Source organism: Notothenia rossii, assembly GCF_949606895.1.
Source record: "Notothenia rossii genome assembly, chromosome: 5".
Taxonomy (NCBI): Eukaryota; Metazoa; Chordata; class Actinopteri; order Perciformes; family Nototheniidae; genus Notothenia; species Notothenia rossii.
In genome coordinates, this window is record NC_136903.1 from 73,707,062 (window position 1) to 73,730,121 (window position 23,060).

Consider the following 23,060-nt stretch of genomic DNA (forward strand, 5'->3'; position numbering starts at 1 on the left):
AAGACGTGAATGATGGAGCACACGGTGAGTTTATTTAAGTCATATAGCTGTTATTCATCATCAGCCTGTCAGCATTTATACAATAAGTACAAAGAATACATCTAGTAAAACTAATATTAACTTTTAGAAACATGTACTGTAAGCATACCTTCATATGTAGTGCCTTATGGTCTCCTTTTTTGTTATAAAACTATCGAAAAATATGTGCCTGTTTCTCAATGGAAATACAGTGCAGCTCCTTCATAATTCTGTTTCCTGGCCCTTGCACACAGTGTAGACCTCGCTGCTCCTCGACTGTTAATATAAATGTGGAGAAATCGAGGCCAAACTGCACAACTGGCAGACTTTCGGTCCTGCACTACATCCAGATTGTGTCTGGAGGAGACTCCTTTGCAGTGGTTTGGTTTTTCTTCTTGAATAAAAGCAGGACGTTTGGGAGGACGTTGGGCAAGGATCAAGTACAGATGGTTGCCAGTAATCATCGGAAGGCTGGCGTTTTCAGCCCAGCTGCTGAATCACATCGCCTGACATGAGCTGAATGTGTGCTGCACGACTGGTAAAAGTGTTTTTCACTGTACAAAATATCAATAAATCACCATCGAAATGATAGTGTCACAAAGTAAAACAAGTTAAACAGTAGATTATGAAGACTTTCAGGATCGTATCAGTGAGTAAACATTGCTTTCAGACATTCGTGATTAGTGGATTTTCCCTGGACGTGATGTGCTGGTGCTTCTGGTATTATTCTGGATCTCACTTTCCTGCCGACAATAAGGAGGGAGGAAGAGAAGTTTGTCGCCGTTTCATCTCCTGCTGCAGCTGCTCCTTTAAGGTGGACACCTGCAGAGATACAGATGGTGACAAAACTACATTTTACACTCTGTGAGAAGGTTTCCTTTTGACCTTTTCACAAGCCTTGATCCCAACATGTCCTCCCTCTTCTGATTTGGCCTTTCCTTTTTACCAGTGTTATTGTTGTCTTTAGCAATTTGTATACAGAGGAAGGGGAGGGTCTTCCTCCTCTTGTGTTGCCAGACACTGTTGGTTAGTCATGGAGCATAACATCCATCACATAAGGGAAGAGTTAGTTGCTCACCTTTAAATGTTTTTCGCAATCAAAGGCTTGCCATGTTCCTTTAAGGATCAGGTTTTAGTGGGAATATCTCTCGCTGGTTTAGCTAGTCCCACGCAGTGGTTTTGTCCCATTTAGGGTGGGAACAGAAGGCCTGTACTGTTTAAGAGTCTGTGAGTGCTGTTGGTGGTAGCAACCTGCAGTAAGGCTGAGTAATTTAGGTTATCATTTGGCTTATTTGCTTTTTGTACATTATCCAGGACTTTCCCTTTGTTTCATTGTGATTTGGCACAAACCGACATCCTATTTCAAAACACCTCTAGTGCCGGACAGACATATTTAAATCCCTCATTTATGTAGAATTACTACATTTAATACTACACACCCAAACCAGCTATTTCATTGTAGCAGGGAAGGAAAATGTTTAATATGAGAAGGACTTGGACTACACCATGATGTGTTACCTGCTCCTCCAGGCCCTTCACTCTGTGTCGGTGAGCTCGCTCTCTGGTGCCCAGCGTGCGCTCCACGTCCCTGAAGCTCGTCCTGAGTCTCTCCGCCTCCCGCTGGGCCTCGTCCCGCTGCCTCGCAAAACTCTCACACAGATTCTGTGACTGCTCTGTCTCAGCCAGCTGAGTCTACTCAAGACACACACGCACACACACAGCCAAATGTTAACACAAAGGAGAAGGACAAAAAGGCTGGCCAGATTAACTCAGCACAGTTTATATTATAAAAACGGAGGAGAGACTTCGCTTCTTTATAAAACTCTGGATCAAAAGCAGACATCCAGTTACCCAACAGCCTTGATCAAGGCTCTGTGTCCTCATCGAGGAATACCATACTCATGCCTTTTGGAAATACACTTAACTAAAGCCCCTCTGGTACGTTGAAATGCAGGTATAAAAGCCATTATGAAATCTTCCTTTCCAACCTATACCTATAGGGAATATTAAAGAGGGCATACAAAGAATATGTAACTTGAGCCTACAAAAAAGCTTTGCAAGAGTTTGGTGTAAAGATGATCCACCAGCTGAAAATAAATGGTTAAATGCTGTACTTTATTTAAAGTAATTGTAGCTCCCCTTTGAAGGCCTAAAGGAGCGTTTTTGGTAGGATTGGAAAGGATGCCTATCATATAACTTAACTTGGGTAATAAAGTAGACTAGCTGGAACTTTTATAGATGCCTAAACATCACAAAGCTGTTGTTGGTTACGTCACTGAGACAAAACTAACACCTGTGATGTTTATTAGTCTGGAGAAGGTCCTTTAACAAATAGCTAATGACCCCCCGGTAGAGAAACCTCCCACAGGCCTATAGCTTGTAGTTTATAGGTTCAATGACACAAGCTGCACTTCTCTTTCTTACTTTCCACAGCTTTTGTTCAACTTTTTTTGTTTGTATCACCTCTGAAGTTGTACAAACATAATGGAGTTTTTTCGCAATATCTTGAGGGTTTTGGTACATGAATTCCTCTGCAGCCTGGGCAATATCTACCTAAATTCAGATAAATGAACCGTGGTCCGAGATGTAAAAATCAGCCTGAAATAAACAACTTTAATTACTCTTACGGAATTCTTTCTAAACCCCACATAGCTTTAATTATTTGAGTGTTTATGGTGTGTCTGTGGTAAGTCGTTATGACCGGGATTGGTTTAACCTTTTGTTTTTAGAGTGAAACACTGAGAATAATAAATGGTGCAGAGATAAAGAAAAACAGATCTTGAATGGGCAAGTTTAATGTGTAACAAGAAGCAGATGTATCTGGAGATGAAGAGGTTATTAAGTAAAACTGTCATTAACAGAACATTCTAAAGTTGTGTGTCTACTAATTAGAATTAAGGTAGAAATAAATGTTTTATTTTACGCAGTTACAAAAGGTTTGAGTTATTAATTGATCTAATCCTTCTAATGTAACAGTGAGGCACAAGCTAGCCTTGTCTTGTGACATTTACTGCAGTAAATGTGATGTTTATCTCCATAAAGAGTGTTTACGCTAAGTGGATCCCTATGTCCTCACTGAATTTATTAAAGGATGTTCACGGTTTAAATAATAAGTGCTCTACATAACTCTACAAAAACATATAAAGCCACAACTATGAAATGAATTGGTCATGTTAAAGATGTTTGTAAAAGGTTTGCGCTGTTTCTCCATCAGTTATACATGGTGGACTATTCAGTAACATTTAGAGGTGGGAAGCGGCTAAGCTTTTGCCTTTAGTACACACTGGAAACCAGCAGGTATGACATATGATGAGTGTGTGAGTGTAGGTTTGATCCCCACCTGCAGCATCAGGATCTGTTGCTGTGCGTCCTGCAGCTCCTGCTCAGTGGTGTTCAGAGAGCGGTCCAAGCGGCTTTTCTCCGCAGAGAGCCGCATGCTGCCTTCCTCAGTCTTCAGCTTCTGACGCTCAACCTGATGAGAAGGGTGGTAAGAAAAGCTTGAGAGCACCTACATAAAAATCACATCCTCACAACAGCTGGCATGGCTGCAGACTCTTTATGTGTCAGGTGAATATTTGTATTTTTATGTATGAAGAACGTTTTCATATGCTAAAAAAACGGAGGCAAGCTCAAATGAGGTCCTAGGGAGCCAATAATTATTATCCTGTCTCCATCAATCACTAAACAATATTATCTTTAATTGCTCCTAAACCAAAATGATTGCATATATGTGGGTTTTGGTAAATGTTAACATGTCCTCTTCCTTTATGACTCTAGTATCAGTTTTCACCATGCTCACTTCGACCCAATGGGATCACAAAGCTTTATGTGTCCATAAACCATTTTTGAACTCACAAAGAAACGATTGAATGCAAATATTTGTCACATTTGTTGAGCACAAGCCACTGTGCAGCGCTGACCTTATCCAGTGTGTTCCTCAGTGCGTCCTTGTCTTTCTCCAGCCTCACAGCTTGTCTCTCTGCATCTTTTTTCTCGGTCTCGAGCATGGCCACGGCTCGCTGCAGCCCACGCAGCCGCTCCTCCACGGCGGCCCGCTCTGTCTGAGCCGACTGGGCGCCGCGCTGAGCCTCTGCCACACCGACAGAGCGCTGACAAAGAGCCTGAGGGAGGGAAAGATCACATGGAGAGACATGACTCCAGAGAAGTAGGAAAAGCAGTCACATTGTGAGCGTTGGTAAACTGAGTTCATTTGTTCCTTTTGTCATGTTTTGATGAGGACGTTATTATTGCAGATATTTGCCCTCACATCGTCTCGCTCACCTTTTGAGTGTTGTTGAGCTCGGCCTCCGCTTCTTCTCGCCTCAGCTTGCTCTGTTCCAGCTCACTCTGCAAACTTTGCAAACGCTCAGTGAGGATGATCACGTTCCTTTTGCCCTCCGATAGTGCCGCCCGGGCTTCATCCATCCGCTCCTGAGTGGCACAAAATAATCATCACAACTCTCTCTGGGTGTCTTCCACTTTGTCCAACGCTTCCCTTCCGTCTCACTCACCTGTAGAAGCCTTTTGTCCTGCTCAGCCACGCTCAGCGTCTTCTGCAGAGCGTTCAGGCGACTCTGTGTGCTGCTGTGAGAAGATGAAGCCTCCAGGAGGGTCTTTTTGAGGGAAGAGGTCATCTCTTTGAGTAAAGACTCTCCTTCCTGAGCTTTGAGCAGAGCCTGGCTCAGCCTCTCCACCTCTCTCTGCAGCAGAGACACACGGGCTTCTCCTTCTGCCACCTGCAGGCATACAATCAGACGTAATCCAGTCAGCAAGCCAACAAATAAAAGATAACTTTGCGTCTAGTCCTAATTGGCAAACTGACATGGTGTTCATAAACATTAGCATGTTGACTTTTAGCCTGACAGAGCAGCTAGCTTGACTGCATACTGTAATATCACTTTTTCCTTAAAAACAACTTTATTTAAAGTGGCCGCATCCTGATATAATAGCATTAAGAATAACTGTAATTAGTTTGAATGAAATATCGTTATCATGATATTAGTATGCATATCATAATATTGTGATGGCAGATGTTAGGCCTTGAGGATTGCTAGTGTATCAGTTTATCTGGTTTCATTTTGACTATCTAATAGTGTATTTCTTATTTTGATATGCTTTTCAACACGTATTAGTCATTATTTTGTTAATTAAAACGTTATTATTCTTATTTCACATTTTTTTAAACTTTAGATGACCGGTTGTGTACTGAGCAAATAACTTTGTAGGGCACTTATCTTTAATTGATTAAATCAACAGAACAATGTCTCTTTCCCTTATATTAGTATTTGTTCACAGTTCTCTGTAGTGAAAAGGTTATTAGGACATGTTTAGGGAAAAACAGACCCATAATATGCAGTATTTCCACAATAAACAATGGCCTGGTACGTATTGGGGCACATAAAATATAACATACATTTACAATACGAAAATAGCACTCAGGGCTTTGAGATAACAGCACTGTGTGTCAGCCCGCTGTACCTGTTTCAGGAGAGCCTCATGGTGCTGCAAGGCGGCCTGGCTGTCCGCCTCCCGGTCCCCCACACTCAGTTTGAGTCTCTGCAGCTCCCCCTCCAGGCCTCGCCTCGCCAGCTCCACCCTGGTGGCTCGGGCCTCGGCTGCCTCCAGCGCCTCACGCAGACGACGCCTCTCGGCCTCCAGACGCATCTCAGCCGCACGCTGCTTATTCAACTGATCCTGCAGAGAGAGAGAGGGGGGGGGGGAGGGGGGGGCAGGGGTGCATTTAGACCCAGACACTAGAGGCATGCACAGCCAAACAGATACAAAGCACACACAGAGGAGCCACAGCTGCAACTTTAGGTCTGTTTAGAAATAATCCTTTTTAAATATGTAGCAAATATAAATTTCTTTCCATAACATCCAATTATACATAGTTCTGGCTGTCTTTCCCTCGCTCTCACTTTGTGTCCCTGCTCCTCCTGTTGTCCAGATGGTGAAGTATTTTCAAACTCGCTGGCATTAAAAACAGACATATGGTGGGCTGACAGCGTGAGAGGTGTGACACTGCGTCTGTTGTCATTACATAACGACCCACTGTTGAGCACCGCCTTCTGGTGATCATGAAAGTACGGATACATGGTGTGTGTACCTGCGTATGTTTTTTATCCTGCTCAGAAGCCTGCAGCGCTCGCTCTAAATCCTTCACTCTGTCGCTGAGAGCTCTCCTCTCTCTGTCCCCTCTCCTCACCGCCTCCTCCTGCTGCTGCAGCAAAATCTGAGTGGTGGTCAGATGCTCGTCCAGTCCACGCTTCCCTGCAAACATTAACACTCATTGCATTTCTTCTTTCTTTTTTTGGTAAAGGGATTTACTTCTGAAACTCCATGGAAAATGAACCTTCTTGGTGTTCCTGACAGGTCGTTTGCAGGTGAGTGAGACGACCCAGAGCAGAGTCTCGATCCAGCCTCAGCTCCTCCAGCTCCCGCTGCACGGCCCCCAGCTGGCACTGAGCGTCATCCTTAAAAAGCAGCAATAAAATAGACTTGAACCACTCGGAAAAGAAAACCAATCTTTAGATTATTATTTATATTTACTTCCCGTTACCCTCTCTCTCTGAGCCTCACGCAGCTCCAGCAGGAAGTCCCTCAAATCACTTCGCAGTGTGTCGGGGTCCAGCTCATGCTGAGGACCAGGCAGCGGTGTGTTCCCTCTCTCCGGAGACACTGAGCTCAAGGTGTTGTCAGGAGTGCTTCCTCGAAACTCTGTGAAAATTAAATAAAAATAGTTCCATACACCAAGTCGTTTTGATAAAGACGTTCAGCATCTAAAGGAGGGGACTGATCACATTATACTGGATACGAGTTACTGCTCACTGGAATAGTTTCCTATTCTTTACATCTTTACATTCAATTCTAAAAGTGATGTAACTGTATATCATTTTAAATCTGGTCTTTCATTTTAAACTTACATTTTATAAATCTTTAATCTTGTGTGAATCTGTGCTGTCCTGTTTTTCAATCTTAACCTGTTGCTGTTTAAACTACTGAATTTCCCCACAGGGATTAATAAAGCTCCATCGTATCTTATCTCATTCATCTAATGAAAAAGAAAAAATGTATAAATGACAATCCCTTCAAAAATAATGATGCTAAGATATCATTAGTTTTCTGGTTACTATGTGGTTAAGATGTTTTATAAAAATCTGAAGCCTATGTTGCAGAGTTAAAGCTGCATGCTTCATTCTAACCTTTCGGAGGCGTCAGTGACGACCTGAGAGGTGAGATGCTGTGGTGGCGCGACATAGTGCCTGGTGATGTGGCGCTCCCCCCCGGGCTCCTCCCCCGGCCCCCCCTGCCCCCGGCCCCGATGCCCAGCGTCCGCGTCAGCGCCGACTGAAGGCTGCTCAGACGATACTCCAAGTCCCTCCTGGAGGCCTCGGCCCGGGTCAGCTCGGCCTCGGTGCCGGCCAGCCGGCCCTGAGCCTCGCTCAGCTGCAGGCTGCTCTGAGCCGCAGAGTCCTGAGCCGCCGCAGCGCGCAGGCCCAGGTTCTTGGCTTCATCCTGCAGCTTCTTCTCGCAGCCTCGCGCCTCCTGCAGCTGAGCCGTCAGCTCTCTCTCACAGCCTCGCCAGCCTGACTCAGACTCCAGCAGACGCTTATGAGTCAAGGAGAGCTACATCGAAAAACAGAAGTATTAGAAATAGTATGACAGTGAAGAGAGCAAGTAGGCAAAGAAAGGTTGACCCTCTAATGCAGCCTCACCTCTTTCTTGAGGGAGTCTCGAGCTGTTTCAGCTTCAGTTAACTTCTGTTTGTGGATAAAAACTTCTTTCCCTCTCTCCTCCTCTCTTTGCTCCTCCAGCGACAGGCGAGTCTGCAGCTCGGCCACCTCCCTCCCTCTCTCCTCCTTCTCTGCATCCAGAACCTTCAGCTGGAGCCAAGACAAGCACAGGATCACAACACAGTCACGCATGTGAAGGTTAGACTGAGAACAAAGCTTCTTTCTACACAGTCACAGAGGTCTGAAGGCGGGGGGGTCCAACCTGTCTGCGGAGCTCCTGGAGTTCTCGCCGAGCTTCAAGTCGTGACCTTTCGACTTCCCTCAGGCAGCTCCGCAGCTCCGTCACCTCCTTCTGAGTGGAGGACAGGTTTCCCTCCAGCACAGCCACCCTCTGCTCCTTCTCCTCACACTGGCGTTTCACACTGAAAAACCAAACCCAGACTCAGACACAGTCACATTATTTGACACGGAAAATTGCATTTGTCACTGGATAATTTACCTGATCCTCTCTGTTTCTGCACTTCGTAGAGCTTCTCTCAGATGAGTATTGGACTGGCCGAGTGTGTCTCTCTCCTTGGTGACGTCAGTGAGGCTGCGCCGGAACTCCGTCCCGTCTCTTCTGATGATCTCTGCAGCGTCCTGAGTTTGGTTGAAACGCCGCTCGCTGTCCAACAGGTCCCGCCTCAGCTGGTCTCGACTCTCCTGGTTAGCTGCGAGAGAAGCTCTGCACTGGTCCAGCTGGGGGGGGGGGGGAAGTAATGTGTGGTACAATGTGGTGTAACCAATTAAACTCAAATTGAGGTGAATTATCCCTTCAGGCCCACACGAAGGTGTGATTTATATTTTGTCGATAACAGATTGTCTTTACATGTCACATCTGGGGCAAGGGTTGGGCTTGCCACATCTGGGTCAAGTGACATAATCAAAACTGTATTCACTATGCAAGATAGGGCATGTCTAATTGTCTATTACTTCATGTATGTTGTTGCAATGAAGCAACAGCAGCCCTTCTTTTTTTTAAATGACCAATTTTTAAGATAGTTCATTATTCTGTTATTCTTTAACTTAAAATTCACCTGCATCTTTCTTTTTACTAATATCTCCCTTCAATACCACCCATTTTTGGGTATTTTGTTTTCAAATGAATTTAACTGATTATTGCGCTAACATTTGAGCTGAAACCTAAACTGAAATGAACTGATGTTTTACACAGGGCTGTTTTTGTATGTTTGTTGATATTTCTTTTAAATCTTCAAATCCTTTCAGTATTTGGATATCATTTATTGCAGAACTTGCTCATCATTTTTTATAACTGGAAATGTTTCGGCAGTAAGCACATTTTCTTCAGAACGGAGCCTTTTTCCATGATATCCTGAACACACTTCATTGAAATAACACAGCATATGATTGTCACTGTGTTTGTAGATGTATAAATGCATACAAAAATCGTAACTGTCTCTTATTAAAATAACAAGGTCTGTGCAGCCTTGGTGGAGGTATGTGCTCTCTGATTTGAACTGCATCACTCTCATTCATTCCCACTTGTACGGTATCCTCTACCTCTTTGAAAGCCACATCAGTGCGAGACTGAAGGTCAGCACAAGTCTCCCTCAGACTCTGGAGTTCCCTTTCATGAACAGAAGCTGCCTCTTCCAGCTGAGAGCGAATCTCCAGCAGCTCGCTGGTGAGAGTCCCGACTCTAATCTGAGTAAAAAGGCAAAACGTCAACAAAGTCAGTTTAGTAAATCTTCTCTATTGCGTTGTAGCAATGAGCTGTCAGAATTACATCACTACCCACTTCATTTAAACGTGGTTCATTTAGTGAATGCCCACAATATTCAAAAAATCCAACACTTAAACAAACGGCACACTAAGTGGGTCACATGGCGGCCAGTGTGCGGGAGAGACACGGCTTTCTTTTTATTTATGCTATGATGATGCAGACCTGACAAAGCAATCTGCAGAGGGTTAATCTGCCTTTCTATTCATTAAAACAAACTTATAGGTTTCCTTTAGGTTGATTTCACCTGTGCAGTTCATTTGAGGGTCCTGTTTGGATTATTGCAATATTGTGGGCGTTCACTGTGGGAAACAAACAAAAATTAACTATTGACAGATGGGGGGTGATGTAATTATGATCGCATGTAACTACAATGTTAGATAGGACAGGAGATAATTCAAAGATCCACAGAATATAAATTCAGACAGGAAGTCACAATCACCTGCTCCTGCTCTTTGGAAAGAGAGGCTTCTCTTGACATCCGCTCGACCTCCAGGCCTGCCACTGACAGCTCCGCCTGCATGGAGGACGCCCTCTCAGACAACACACTTTTCTCTGCCTCCTTCAGAGAAAGGGCCTGAGAAGAGAGAGAAGACCTGTTTAACAAAGCTGAGGAGCAGCTATACCGGAGCTGAGCCACAATCTATCTAAAATGTATCTAATGAGTCACATTTTAGCTCCTATGATCCGAGCTGCTGCAACTGCCTGAGGGTCTGAGAGCTGCTGGAAGTATTGAACATTTTAAAAGCATACTTAAACCTACATTTCCATTTAAGTCTTTGATTAGGAATGGTTTATAGACAGAATTAAAAAAATGTTTTTGTTTCAACTTGAAAATGTTATTCTATTTTATTGTTATAAAATACTTTTCTTTATTGTATTTAAATTGTATAATCTAGTTTTAATTTCATGATATTTTACTACTATTAATGTAATTATACATTTTAACTCTGATTTGAATACTTTACAATAATTGTATTGTTTCTTGTTCATTGGTAAAATGACAGTAATAATATTTATTAGATGGGTTTTCCAGTTGCTCAGACCTGCTGTTTCTCGCTCTCTGCCTGCAGCAGGCTCTGATCTCGGTCGCGCTGCAAACTCCTCAGCTCTCCCTGCAGCTCCTCTCTTTCTCTCTCTGCTCTGTGGAGCTGCTCCTCCGTCTCCTGTCTGAGCCTCCTCAGAGCGCCCTCCTGCTCCTTCAGCAGGCTCTGCCGCACCACTTCCTGTGGAGCAGAGCATCCAAACATGGATTTATTAGATTCATCCAAAAAGTCAAATAATCTGGCAGTGCTTCAGGTAACTGTGAACCACATAAGCTTCTGACCTTTTCTGAGACCAGTCTCTCCGACTCCTCCTGGTGTTCAGAGATGGCCTTGCGTAAAGCCTGCTGGGCCTCCAGCTGTGCAGCATGTAGGGTCTGCTTCAGAGCCTGTTTCTCCCGCTCAGCCTGAACCGACATATTCTCCCCATCGGAGCGCACACGCTTCAGGTCAGCTGAGAAATAATCCAGATGAGGTAAACACGGGACCATCAGGTTCTTATTCTGTCATGTTACTCCCTCACCGTTGTATAAAACATCTTCACCTGAGCTCCCAACGTTTTCTTCTTCATACTAGGTCACTCACCTGCTGCGGTCTCACAGCGAACTCGAAGGTTTTGGTTCTCTGTCTCCAGCTGCTCTCTGCGAGACTCCACCTGAAGGAGCTGCTGCTGCACCTCGAACAGGCTGGTTTCCAGGGACTCACGCTCCGACCTGCATAGTTACAAACACAGGTTACACATAAAACACACATTTATGTGAAAATCCATGTGTCATTGACCATGGACAACACACACCTGAAAGCAGCCAGCTCCTCTGACAGCACCGCGTTTTCTCTCTCGGACGCCGTCAGCTGGACCACTAGGGCAGCTTTGTCTCGGGTCAGTTCTGCCCGCCCGCGGCCCACCTCCTCTAAAGCCACCTCGTTCCTCTCGCCCTCGCCTCTGGCCAGACTCAGCTCTGATCCCAGAGAGGTCACCTCGCCACAAAGCTGTCCACAAGAACCGAAAAAGTAAAGAGAGAGCGACAAACTAAATATAAAAGAAAAATATGTAAACTGGAACAAGGTCATAATAGTTTTGAATTTCGAATATGTTTTCCCCTGTAATTTACTTTGAGTTTAAGTCTACCGGTGGTTTTAGTATGTTTTTTGTTATAGCCAGGTATTATGTCTCAAAAGTATGTAAAAACATTTAGTAGTGGCCATAATGTTTACATCTTTTCATTTCAATTTATGTATTTATTTAAACAAGGACCATGCATAAAAATACATGAATCTCAGAAAATATATGATTTATGCCAGATTTGAGCTAGTGGCTCATTTCCATCTCTTTCACTAGCACACTCAAAAACATCCCCATATGGTTTTCATTAGAGCTGAGCTAAATGGCCAGGTTAAATTGCATTTACTCCACTACAAAAGAAAAACAACAGCGATAAATGTGAAGCAATTGCGGCATAGCGCCATCTCCTGGATCGTTAAGGCTGTTCAATATTTGAGTTTCAACGATTTGAAAGTTCCCACCATTTTTGAAATCCTAGTTTGTGGATTATTATTTCATATTGCCTATGTTTTTAGGATGGATTTTTAAATTATGATATAATATAATCTGTCATGTACCTGGGTCACTTTCTCCTGCAGCTTAAATCTCTCAGTCCTGAGAGTCTGGAGCTCTGCCTCCATCCCCCCCCGGCTCAGCTCTGCCTCCTGCAGTGATTGATGCAGCATGATGCGGGCGGAGTCCAGCTCCATCCGGTCGTGCTCCAACCGGACCAGCTCATCTCTTATGGTCAACTTCTCCTGCTCCGCCTCCCGTTTCTGAGCCTGCAGCAGAGCCTTCTCTTCCTCCAGCTAGGAGACAGAGGATATGGTCAGTCTATGAGGAGCTGAGACGTCCATATAAATGTCTATATATTGCATTATCCGCCACTAATGTGACCATCATAACAGTGACGTGGTGTTAAACAGCAAATGGCGCTATGATTGCATGCCTTTGCTCCACCTCTAAGTCCTTTGGAAGAGGTCATTCACTTTTTGGCTGGACACATCATATAATTAAGTTCATTTCAGGCATACCGAACCCTTTAAGAGGTCAAATACATTGCTGAAATATCTCACCTTGAGAATGTATCTGTTTAAGTCAGTTTTGTCCTGGGCCAGTCCCTCGTTCATGCTTGCCATCTTGGCCAGAGAGTCTCTGAGAGCTGCGTCCTCAGACTGCAGCTTGTTCATCAGCAGGGAGAGCTCTGCGTTACTGCCCTCAGCCTGGAAGGGACATGAGGGTCGTATGAGTCAAATAAAGTACAAGAATATAAAATCTGCTAAAAGAGCACAAGTTGACGTTTCCTACCCGAGCCAGTGCTTCAGACAGCTGGGCTTTCTCTTGCTGCAGCAGCTGCCGCTCAACCTCCACCTGCTGTTGAGACTCGCTCACTGCAGACAGCTTCCCACGCTGAGCGGAGGCCCGACTCTCACTCTGATCCAACTGCTTTTGTCTGAAAAAAACAATATGCATGCACATGTAGTGATGATGATAATGATCTGTGTGTGTGTGCTACAGTGTGTAATGCTTTCAAATAAAGAGTAAGCTGTTACACTTGTTTCTTGTATCTCTTATTCCATTTCAGCTTGTTATAGTTTCTATTCTCTTGGCTTTTTCATAGAAGTTTTTAAATTGTATTAAAATGTCCTTTTCTTATGTGTTTCTTTGGCAGTTTTGTCTTTGCTTTTTATGTTTTAAGTAAAGCTCTTTTTGTCTTGTTGCTAGAATGTGTACATAGACATGACTTGCCTTGCTTATTGCAGTGTGCAGGTACTGTTTAGGCAGCAGTCCTAAGGGCCAAGTTAAATGTGAAATACAGTGTATGCTCAAAGATGAGACACACAGCAGAAGTTATAAGCATTAAAAACGACTAAATATGTTGGTGATGTGGCTCTAATATTTAATTTCTTACCGTTTCAATTTATTTCATTCTGATTTTCTCCCATTAACAGGAGTCCAAAAAGTAAAAAAGACTAAATGAGTTTGTTTCTCTAACATTTAAAAAAAAGTATGTGGCTTTGAAGAAGAACTCTCACTATGGGAAGTTAATACAAATCTTGTAAATGGCTTCTTGTGGGTATGCACTGTGTTACCCACAACCCTTTTAATTAATCATCGCATTCCCTAATCACTATTAGTCAGCGCACTTACATCCTCTGAGTCTCGGCCTTGGCCCGCTCTCTCTCCTGCGTGGCGGCCTCCTTCTCCTCCCTCTCATGATCTCTCTCTCGCTGTGTGGACGCCTCGCTCAGCTGGAGCTTCTCACACTCCATCTGCAGGATCTGGTTGCTGCTCTGTGCCGTCTGCACCGTCTTCTCCAGGCTCACCTTCTCACTGCAATGTTTATAATGTGGGAGAGCAGTGTTTTGAGTTGAGTTATAGTTTCAAGAATATAGTTTCAAAAATGTCAAAATAATGTTATAACTGTGAGTAAACCTGGCCAGCGTGTCCCTCTCCTGCTTCAGACGCTCCTTCTCTCTCTGTGTGGTCTCCCTCTCTCTCTGAGCAGCATCCCTCTCTCTCTGCAGAGCTTGGTTGCGCTGTTCGCCATCTTTTTTTGCCAGATCAGTCTCAGAAAGCTGCTTACGCAACTGATGAACCGAAGACTGAGCAGAGAGCAGGCGCCCTCGAACATCCTGCAAACACAGTGGGGTCAAAAACTCTCGAGATATCTATCCATGTAGATCATTTTGGTTTTGTATTAGATGATGTTTTTGCTGAGGTTTGTTCCTATTCAATTGAATTGAATTTTCTGTGTAGGAATATTTGGGGAAATTAAAATTCAGTGTAACGGGGTAACATTTGTTTGCCTCTGTTTGGATAAGAGCTGAGAGATATGGACTCAATTAAATAACAATGTCTCATATAACAACATCGATATAACATTGGTTAATTGCCTGAGCAAACAAAAACAAAACCAAGTGACCCTTTAAGTCCTGCCAATGGATAGCTGCTTACATTGAGACGATAATGTTGGGACTTAAACGATCTAAAAAGCGTAGTCTCTTTTCTCAGTGTTATTATAGTCTTAATTAACTTAGACTATACATTATTTATATTCAAAAGATCTCAATACATGTCAAATTGGCCTTGTCTTTATAATCGACATGTCACCTGCAGCTGGAGTGTCTTGCTTGCGACTGCAGAGCACAGAGCTGACAGCCCCGCCTCAGAAAGGGGAGCCAGAGAGGAAAGTCGAGAGGGGGAGGACGACCTGCGGGGAGAGGTGGAGCGGTGGGGGGAGAAGCCCCGCACCAACGCTAGCAGTGGAGCTCCAGAGTTGTCCTGGTCCGCCTCTGATGACGACTCTCCATCAGACAACACCGTCTACAGAAGAAAAAGCTCAAATCAAGCACTGTCAAATGTGTGATATAAAATCATTTGCATTGCGTAGTTTTTACCTGAGCGATGTCTCGCAGGGTGTCTGTCAGCGTCGCAGTGTGAGCTCTCATCACCTGCATGTCAGTCTCATCGTTACCACTCTGTTCCTGAAGGCAACAAAATAAAGCACAGACACCTCAGTGACCTGGAGGAGGAAGATTAATGCAGCTGGAAACGCATTACAGGCTTAAAGGAAAAGGAGAGAAAATCACAAAATGAGTTTGACGAAGAGATTTCATAAGCTACCCCAGCCAGGAAAGCTTTTCCTACCCTGTCAGATATTGTTACTTCTAGACTTCCCTGCAGCTTCGTTCATACTCACACCCCACACCTCATTTTATACAAATGTTTTGGTTCAAACTCTGCTGAAAATGTTGCTTCACTAAATAAATAAAAAAAGTAAAAACCATGATGATAGAAGCAAAGATGTATGTATGCAAATGTGCTTCTCTCAATACTTCCTAAGTTTTGTTTGTGGTACAAATGTTTCCGAGAAGACATGTATAACCCTTAAAAACCGGTAAACATTATAAAATGTGATGTTTTAAGGCTTAAACAGATGGGCATTGTGGTTTTTGGCAAATGTTTTATTTATACACTAGTATTTACTTTATTTAACGGAGGACTATTTACAGCTGGGGATAGATAAACCTTTGGAACAACAATTAGCATTTACACAGCAGGACAGTATATGCAGGCTGAAGTTAAAATAAACTGCAGTCAGTGTGTGTTCATGGTAATGAAGGAACATGTAACCCAGGGCAACAGTGTAGCCCATATATGTGTGTTTTGAATTTTTGACAATAAGAAAAAAACAGTAGCCTCTCACCTCAAGCCTCCTCATATGTACAACAATTTCTCTGTCTCTCTCTTCAATTTGTCCCTTTAGTCTCTCCCCCTCTCGCACTGACTCTGATAACCTGAGAGGCAATACAAAAGCATTAATATGAATGTTGTTTATTATATATCAAACCTGTAAGAGAGCTTAAAAAAGTCAAGTCTGACCTGATGTTGAGCTCACTCCTCTCTGTGTCTGTCCTGGTCTGGAGATTCATCATCTCGGACACTCGTTCTCTCAGCTGCTGCTCCAGCTGAACCCGCAGAGCTTTCTCTCTCTCCAGGTTCAGCGCTGCTCCCCCCTCCCGTGTGTTCAGGGTGGAAGACAGACCTGCACAAGACACCTGAGCAGAGTGGGACGCCCGAGACATCTCGTTACGCATGTCTGACAAGTCCCTGAGATTGTAAAGAGATTGACAAAGAAGGGTCAAAGTTAGTATCCTCAACACTTTAAATCAGAACAAAGGAAACAACATTTAGCAGACAGCATACACATTGTTGACCTTTCTGTGGCGCTCTTCAGTTCACAGACATGCCTCCGAAACCCGACCACTTGCCTCCACAGCGTCAGCAGTCGACTGTGCTCAGTACTGAAATAACTGTGGAAAGACTGAAAAAGGATCCAAAGACATAAATAACATGTAAGAATTACACTTTTTTTCTCAAATGTTGCACTGTTTTGTAAACAACCCCTTTTCCACCTCTTCTTCCCTCCTCCAGTCAGACTCCTTCTGGTCCAGTTCCTCCCTGGCTTTCGTCCAATCAGCAGTAAGCCTGCGGATGTCGTGGCTGAGAGCCTCGTTGGCCAACCCAGCCTGCTCCAGCTGCTCTCTCAGCATGGCATTCACCGCAGACAAACTGCTGCTCCTGCAAACACACAAGGGAAAAACAAACCATGTAGAGAGAGCAAGTCAGGCATCAACAATGTGATAGTTTGATTAATTTGATGAAATCAGTCACCTCTGCTGTTCTTCCTCCAGACGGATTAAAGCATCCTCCAGGCTGCTGCTTGAGTCGTCTTGATGCCGACCATTTGAGGATTCACTGTGGCTCTGAATGAGACGACAGTTTAAGTGTTACATGTGGAAAGTTAAAGTGCTCTAAAATCAATGAACGCCACTCACACTCACCCTGTGCTTCTCCAACTCTGACGAGCGCTCCTGCACCATCTGCTCCAGATCCCCACATCTCTTTTTGTACTGCAGTACCTGAAGAAACTAGAAAGCTGTTACGGAGTTCTAACACCATTGATGACTTCAGCTCAGATAAAGACAGAGAAAAACATCCCCACCTTGGCCTGCAACTTCTGCACGAGCTGTGCCTGCCTCTGCTGACCCTCCTGGTACGCAGTGAGTTTACGCTTGTAGGCCGCCTGCTCCTCGTCCAGCCGCCGCCGCAAGTCCACATTCTGCTGCGCCAGGCTGCGAGAGTCCGGCGAATCGTGGTCGTTGTCTCCTGTCTCGAAACGCAGCGCCTGCTCCAGCTGTGGGTTTGATTTAAAGTAAGAGGATGTGCCACCATAATATTATGATATACAAATACTGTGTGTTCGAGATTTTAAGTTCATTCCTGACCTCATAAACAGAAAAGAAACACCACGAGGTCCATTAGCATCTGTGCTGGTGCTTTCTATTAAGCTTTAAGGGCTGCACATGTAATTGAGTATTAATCGCTAACAAGTATTTCGGCTTCTCACAGTTAAATGAACATGATCAACTGCAACATTTACATGTTAAATGCATGCACTTGCAGAAATCATTTCTGCATGTTGTCGCTGCAGCATGATATTTAAGAGAGTTACACATGCAGCAGATACCGGAAAATATGAACTAAATTCAGGCTGTTTTGTGTGTGAGGGTCAAACTTAGTAGTGTAGATACTGAGGACAACACGTTATTCTTCAAGTAACTGCTGCCCTATTTTATGCAAAAATGTATGTGATTCTAAATTAATCATGTCCAAAAGGGGGACCTCAAAGATTGTATGTGAACCTTTTGGGAGACTCTTTGAATTAACCTACCATAATAACATATTGAGGCTGACCCCAACTATGTCCTGAACATTGAATACGAATTGTAACAATGATCGGAGATACAGTCCAGCGATTTAATAAGAGTGCACTAAAGCACCAGTCAATCCATAGATACATACTGTAGGGGTAAATCCCAGGTCAAACCTTGCAAGAGGGTCTTGAGCATGTTACTCTTCAGATGTTTTGTTTTGTTGTCTGTTCTATGTCATCTTATCTGAAATATGTGTCCTTTTTGATGTTGCATATGAAGCTGCTGTGATGCAAGAAACATTTCAGACTTGATCTGAGATTAAAGTATTATTGTATCGTACGTTAAAGTGTATATTTTTTAAACTACAATTGAAAAAAACTAAAAGTATTTGGAACATCTTCTGCACTACCTCCCTGACATTTAACATAGGGAGTGTGAAATGGCCAGTAATATCATGTTTAAAACAGTTATTGAACCATTTGAGAACCTTGAAGGTGAATTTCTGAGTTGTCTTTTGTAATGTTCATCCCAAAAGCAGATTGTGTTGCGCCCACCCACCACTACACCACTGAAGACCCTGTTTACAGTTGCCCAGGGTGACAGACACCATGGCAACATTCCACTTCAGTTAATTCCAGCCCCCGTCACCTGGGAGACCCGAAAATCTCAGACAAAGAAAGATCAGGAAAATACTCAAATGGGGAAAACAGGAAGGTGCCACAACATTCCCGTAAGACATTATAACTTTGAGGATTTTACTTTTGATACAGAGTGGAGAGGGGTCACCAACCATGACCTTTGATTAGGGGGCGTCACGGTTTATAAATCCCAACTCACTGTTTCTATTTTGATTTAGAGTGATTGTCCTGGTGTCTTACCCTCTCACTGATTGCACCGTACTTGATGGCGAGCTCGTCCCGGTCGGCTCGGCTGTGAGCCAGCAGGTCCTCTAGCCGGCCCAGCTCGCCCTGCAGCACCCGGTTCTCTTCCTGCAGCGACATGACGGAGGACATGGCCCCGGCTGTTGAGAGACAGGGCAGGCAGAGACAACAGTGAGGCAAATACAAAGGTCAAAGACATACATTTGATATAACGGGAGAGCAGATGGGAGCCACTCACAGTTCTCGTTGAGGTTCTTTGTGACAATCTCTCGTACTCTTGCTGGCAGACATGTGGGGGGGCCGTCTGGTGAAGGGCCCCGGACCGTCAGCTTCTTCTCCTCAGACAACACACTCTCCTCCAGCCTCTGATGTAAAAAACACACAGAGTCCATGCTTTACCTTTGATGCATTTACAGAAAGAAAAGTACCATGCAAAAACCTCAGTATACAGGCAATGACAACAATAAAAAACTAATCAGAAGTATAGCCTAATCATTTAATTGACAAGTGCCACAAAACCTATGCTGCCACTCATCAAAAATGCTGCATGATGAAATATGAACCAAACCATACACCAACAGCTTTATTTGCCACACACACACACACACACACACACACACACACACACACACACACACACACACACACACACACACACACACACACACACACACACACACACACACACACACACACACACACACACACACACACACACACACACACACACACACACACACACACACACACACACACACACACACACACACACACACACACACACACACACACACACACACACACACACACACACACACACACACACACACACACACACACACACACACCATTAGGCCACTGTATGGAGTGGAGGACGGCCCGGTGGAGGAAGGCCCGGTGCAGCTCACCTGTATCACAGACTCCAGTTTGTTGGAGTCGGTGTCTGCGTTTTCCGCAGCGCTCATCGCAGCGGATATTTAAAACCCTCAAGCGCGCAGGATTAACTCCGAGTGAATAAATGTGACGTCTTCACAAACTGAGCTGTTCCTGCTGGTGCGATAAAGTAGTGACGTTCACAGCCCGGAGACGCATGATTTGTGTTTTTTCGGACAAAGTTTGGTCGCCGAGGAGCGGAGTGTAAACCGTCCTGTTACTACTACCTCCTCCTCCTCCTCCTCCTCCTCCTCCTCCTCCTCCTCCGGTGCGGACAGGCAGAGATTGAGGGCAGCAGGATTAACAGGGTTTAAGATTCACACCCCTCCACCTGCACTCTCACTGCTCACACTCCCAACAGACCACAGTGCTATTCAGCAGCACAGCAGCGAGAAGCCCAAGGAAAACTTTAATAGCCCAATAAGATACTAGGAAATACATTTAAGATATTTTCACCATCGTCTTTTATTGTTGTAGGGGTGGAATGTTAGTCAAAGTATAACAAAATAATAAAAGTAGGGATATCAGGTCAAATTCTTGAAAAACAAATCAGTAAAAATACTTTATTCTTCATCATTTATGACTGTGTTCTCATTTTGCAATTCATTAAAACCATAGGTTAAAACCTAAAAAATCCTGTGTGCTAATGCTCCACATTCCACTGAGAATCAACAGTCCACTTTGTAGCTTTAGGGCCCTGTGTAAAAACTACTTTTGTGGGACCATATTTTCACATAATGGTGATAAACATGTGTTGGCTATGTCATTGATATAATGATCATTTAATATCATAATAATGCAAGTTGACACTTTCAAAATCCAATAACTTTAATTGTTATTGATATTCATTTATTGAAATAGAATGTGGGAATGTGAGAAAGTGAGCTGGTGAACATATTTGGAGCATTTAGCAGCTAAAGAGCCAGATATCTCCTCAGGACATGGTGGAGACCAAAACAAAGCTAAAAGAGATTTTATATCATATCCAGAGGTGGGGAAAGTACTCAGTTCTTGTACTTGAGTAAAAGTGGAAGTACTAGAATGTAGGAATACTCTGTTACAACTAAGAGTCCTGCATTCAAAATGTTACTCAAGTAAAGGTACAAAAGTATTTGCATCAAAATATGCTTAAAGTACCAAAAGTAAAACAATTTATTATGCACATTGGTCCATTTCAGATTCATATATTATTATATGTCTTCATTGAAATTATTTCTGCATTAAATGTTATCAAAGCTGGTAAAGGTGCAGCATGTTTGAATTACTTTGTATACTACAGGGTAGCTTGTGAATTTACTCCAGGTGCAACTAAAGTCTTATTTAGGTGTTGATTATATTTCACATAATTAATCCAAATCTGTAAAGTAACTACTGTAAAGGTACAAAATAAATGTGGTGGAGTAAAAGTACACAATTTACCTCTGAATTGTAGTGGAGTAGAAGTACATAGCATATAATGTAAATACTCAAGTAAAGTAAAAGTATCTCAAAATTGTACTTAAGTACAGTAGTACATTTACTTTACTTCCCACCTCTGATCATATCAAAACTGTCGCTGGACCTTTAAATTCAAGATAAAATCTAAACAACTTTACGGATGTTTACTGTAACATATCCCTCAGACTCTGAGGTTAATACTTATCCACAAGTATGAATCTGTTGGCAGCCACTCAGAGAGCTAACCAAAGGTAGTTATCTTGAACCATACTCAAATGCACCACTGCCTTTATTCAACAATACTGTAAAGTTTATCTGTTATTCTAGGGAAATCAATTGCTAATTTTCTTGATCATATATTAATCATTTTAATAATTTATCTTTAACCAGTTTTTATCTTGTTCCAGCTATAATATATAATCTATATAACAAAGTAGGCATTATTCATTTTTGTCTGACATTTAACAGACCAAGAGAGTAATTAAGGTAATATACAGCAGATGTAATGATAATGAAAATATTTGTTAGTTAAAGCCCTCAAAATGTGTTGATGTGGTTTTACACTGTTGTTTAGGCACAGGAAGTGAAGGGGCAGTCGGTTGTATCTGATTGGAGGACGATTGTTCTAGCTGAAGCTGACCCCGTTCTCCACTAATAGTATAACAAACCTGCAACATTAACCTGAATCATGTTTAATGTCTTTAAACCACAAGGGGCTATAAACACGTTTCAATAAAACAAACTCAAGATAAAAACTGAGTTATCCACATACTGATTGTCAAAAGAGTCTGTAGCCATGTGGATGTGAAACTATGACACTATTTTTGAAACATGGGGTACTACAGTGCACTGCTTGTGTTTGGATTGTCATAGTTACAGACAAGAGGGTCCCTGTGTCAAGGCCAGACCCCCAGCACTGCATTAAAGCTGCCTTTAACATGCAAATAGTCTACAGTCAGTGCTTCTGGATTATTACCGACAAACTGCTGAACATTCAACTTGTTTGTCCATGCAATATGATGAGGCTGGATGAATTTATCCATTAACATGAGCCAGAAGTTTTTTGTCTACTGAGTTTTTAGTTGCTTTACTATCTGTGGCGCCCCCAGCTGGCTTTGAGCTGGCCACTGATTTTTACAGTGTGAGAGATTTGAGGCTTTTTGAAAATCTGAGGAAACACACACCTGTTGATCTTCATGTTTCACCACCACAGACCAAAAATCAACTGAATTTAGCCCAAACAGCTTGAGCATTTACAACAACCTGATGCAGCAATACACAAAACAAATGCTGAACAAACAGTCATTCTTAATTGCTTCCTCTTCTGGTTTTGTCCTTTCACACTTCAACAGATACTAACACAGCATCCTCTTTATCCTAAAACACATAAGGAAAATGCATCCTAAAGACACGCCCAAGTTTTCGAAAGTCTTAAGAGTTGGAGGCGGGAGGAGGAGGAGGAAGAGGAGGATTGTATGTTAAACTGTGTAGCATCCGTGCAAACTTAACTATCATGTTTGAAGGGTTTTCCAGCAGCGGATACTATTATACCCAGAAACAATGGCGCTGCTTACCCATATTATAAAGCCTTATGTAGCGCCATTCACCCACATGATGTTATTGTAAACGCGGTGAAAACGTCCACTTCCCTGTTTGATTTAAAGCCTCACCTCGACAGATAGGTCTGATGGTTGTTATCCTGCCGTCCCTCCATTCTTCCGAGCGGGTTTTAACATTACAGAGGCAGAAACAATCCTCATTCAGCAGTTTTAAATGAAGCCTACCATCAGTGTCTCCTTCCTCTGAAATCTTCCTCCATGCTTTTTCCGGGGAGGGACTTCCAGTCGAGCATCAGCCTGTTAACTGAGTCTATTCTCACAAGGCTGCTGCCATCAGCTCGTTTCTGTCAACACCGTTGGAATGAAACCCATCAATAAACACGTTTTTTATACAAATGCTTGTGAATTATAGA

At 43.2% G+C, this 23,060-nt stretch overlaps 1 protein-coding gene across 4 annotated transcripts; it reads right to left on the reverse strand.

The window, feature by feature from the left end:
• Nucleotides 1-10: 10 nt before the first annotated feature.
• crocc (ciliary rootlet coiled-coil, rootletin) lies at nucleotides 11-23,006 on the reverse strand. Of its 4 annotated transcripts, none has more exons than XM_079684320.1 (37): nucleotides 22,873-23,006; nucleotides 18,957-19,083; nucleotides 18,716-18,858; nucleotides 17,126-17,317; nucleotides 16,965-17,051; nucleotides 16,795-16,886; nucleotides 16,536-16,701; nucleotides 16,338-16,444; nucleotides 16,003-16,230; nucleotides 15,827-15,917; nucleotides 15,018-15,104; nucleotides 14,731-14,943; nucleotides 14,053-14,252; nucleotides 13,768-13,950; nucleotides 12,925-13,069; nucleotides 12,693-12,839; nucleotides 12,195-12,425; nucleotides 11,371-11,564; nucleotides 11,160-11,287; nucleotides 10,859-11,028; nucleotides 10,578-10,757; nucleotides 9,974-10,108; nucleotides 9,312-9,455; nucleotides 8,251-8,489; nucleotides 8,014-8,173; nucleotides 7,734-7,901; nucleotides 7,221-7,644; nucleotides 6,578-6,735; nucleotides 6,371-6,491; nucleotides 6,125-6,288; nucleotides 5,497-5,712; nucleotides 4,530-4,754; nucleotides 4,300-4,449; nucleotides 3,939-4,139; nucleotides 3,359-3,490; nucleotides 1,537-1,710; nucleotides 11-840 (listed from the first exon to the last, which is right to left on the reverse strand). In XM_079684320.1, the coding sequence occupies exons 1-37, from the start codon at nucleotides 22,873-22,875 to the stop codon at nucleotides 754-756; spliced, it is 6,012 nt and encodes a 2,003-aa protein (XP_079540446.1). In that variant the 5' UTR covers nucleotides 22,876-23,006; the 3' UTR covers nucleotides 11-753. The 4 variants fall into 4 exon arrangements, with proteins under 4 accessions (XP_079540446.1, XP_079540447.1, XP_079540445.1 ...); XM_079684321.1 differs by having other exon boundaries at nucleotides 22,759-22,907; XM_079684319.1 differs by lacking the exon at nucleotides 22,873-23,006 and adding an exon at nucleotides 19,627-19,903 and having other exon boundaries at nucleotides 16,965-17,042.
• Between the last annotated feature and the right edge of the window lie 54 nt (nucleotides 23,007-23,060).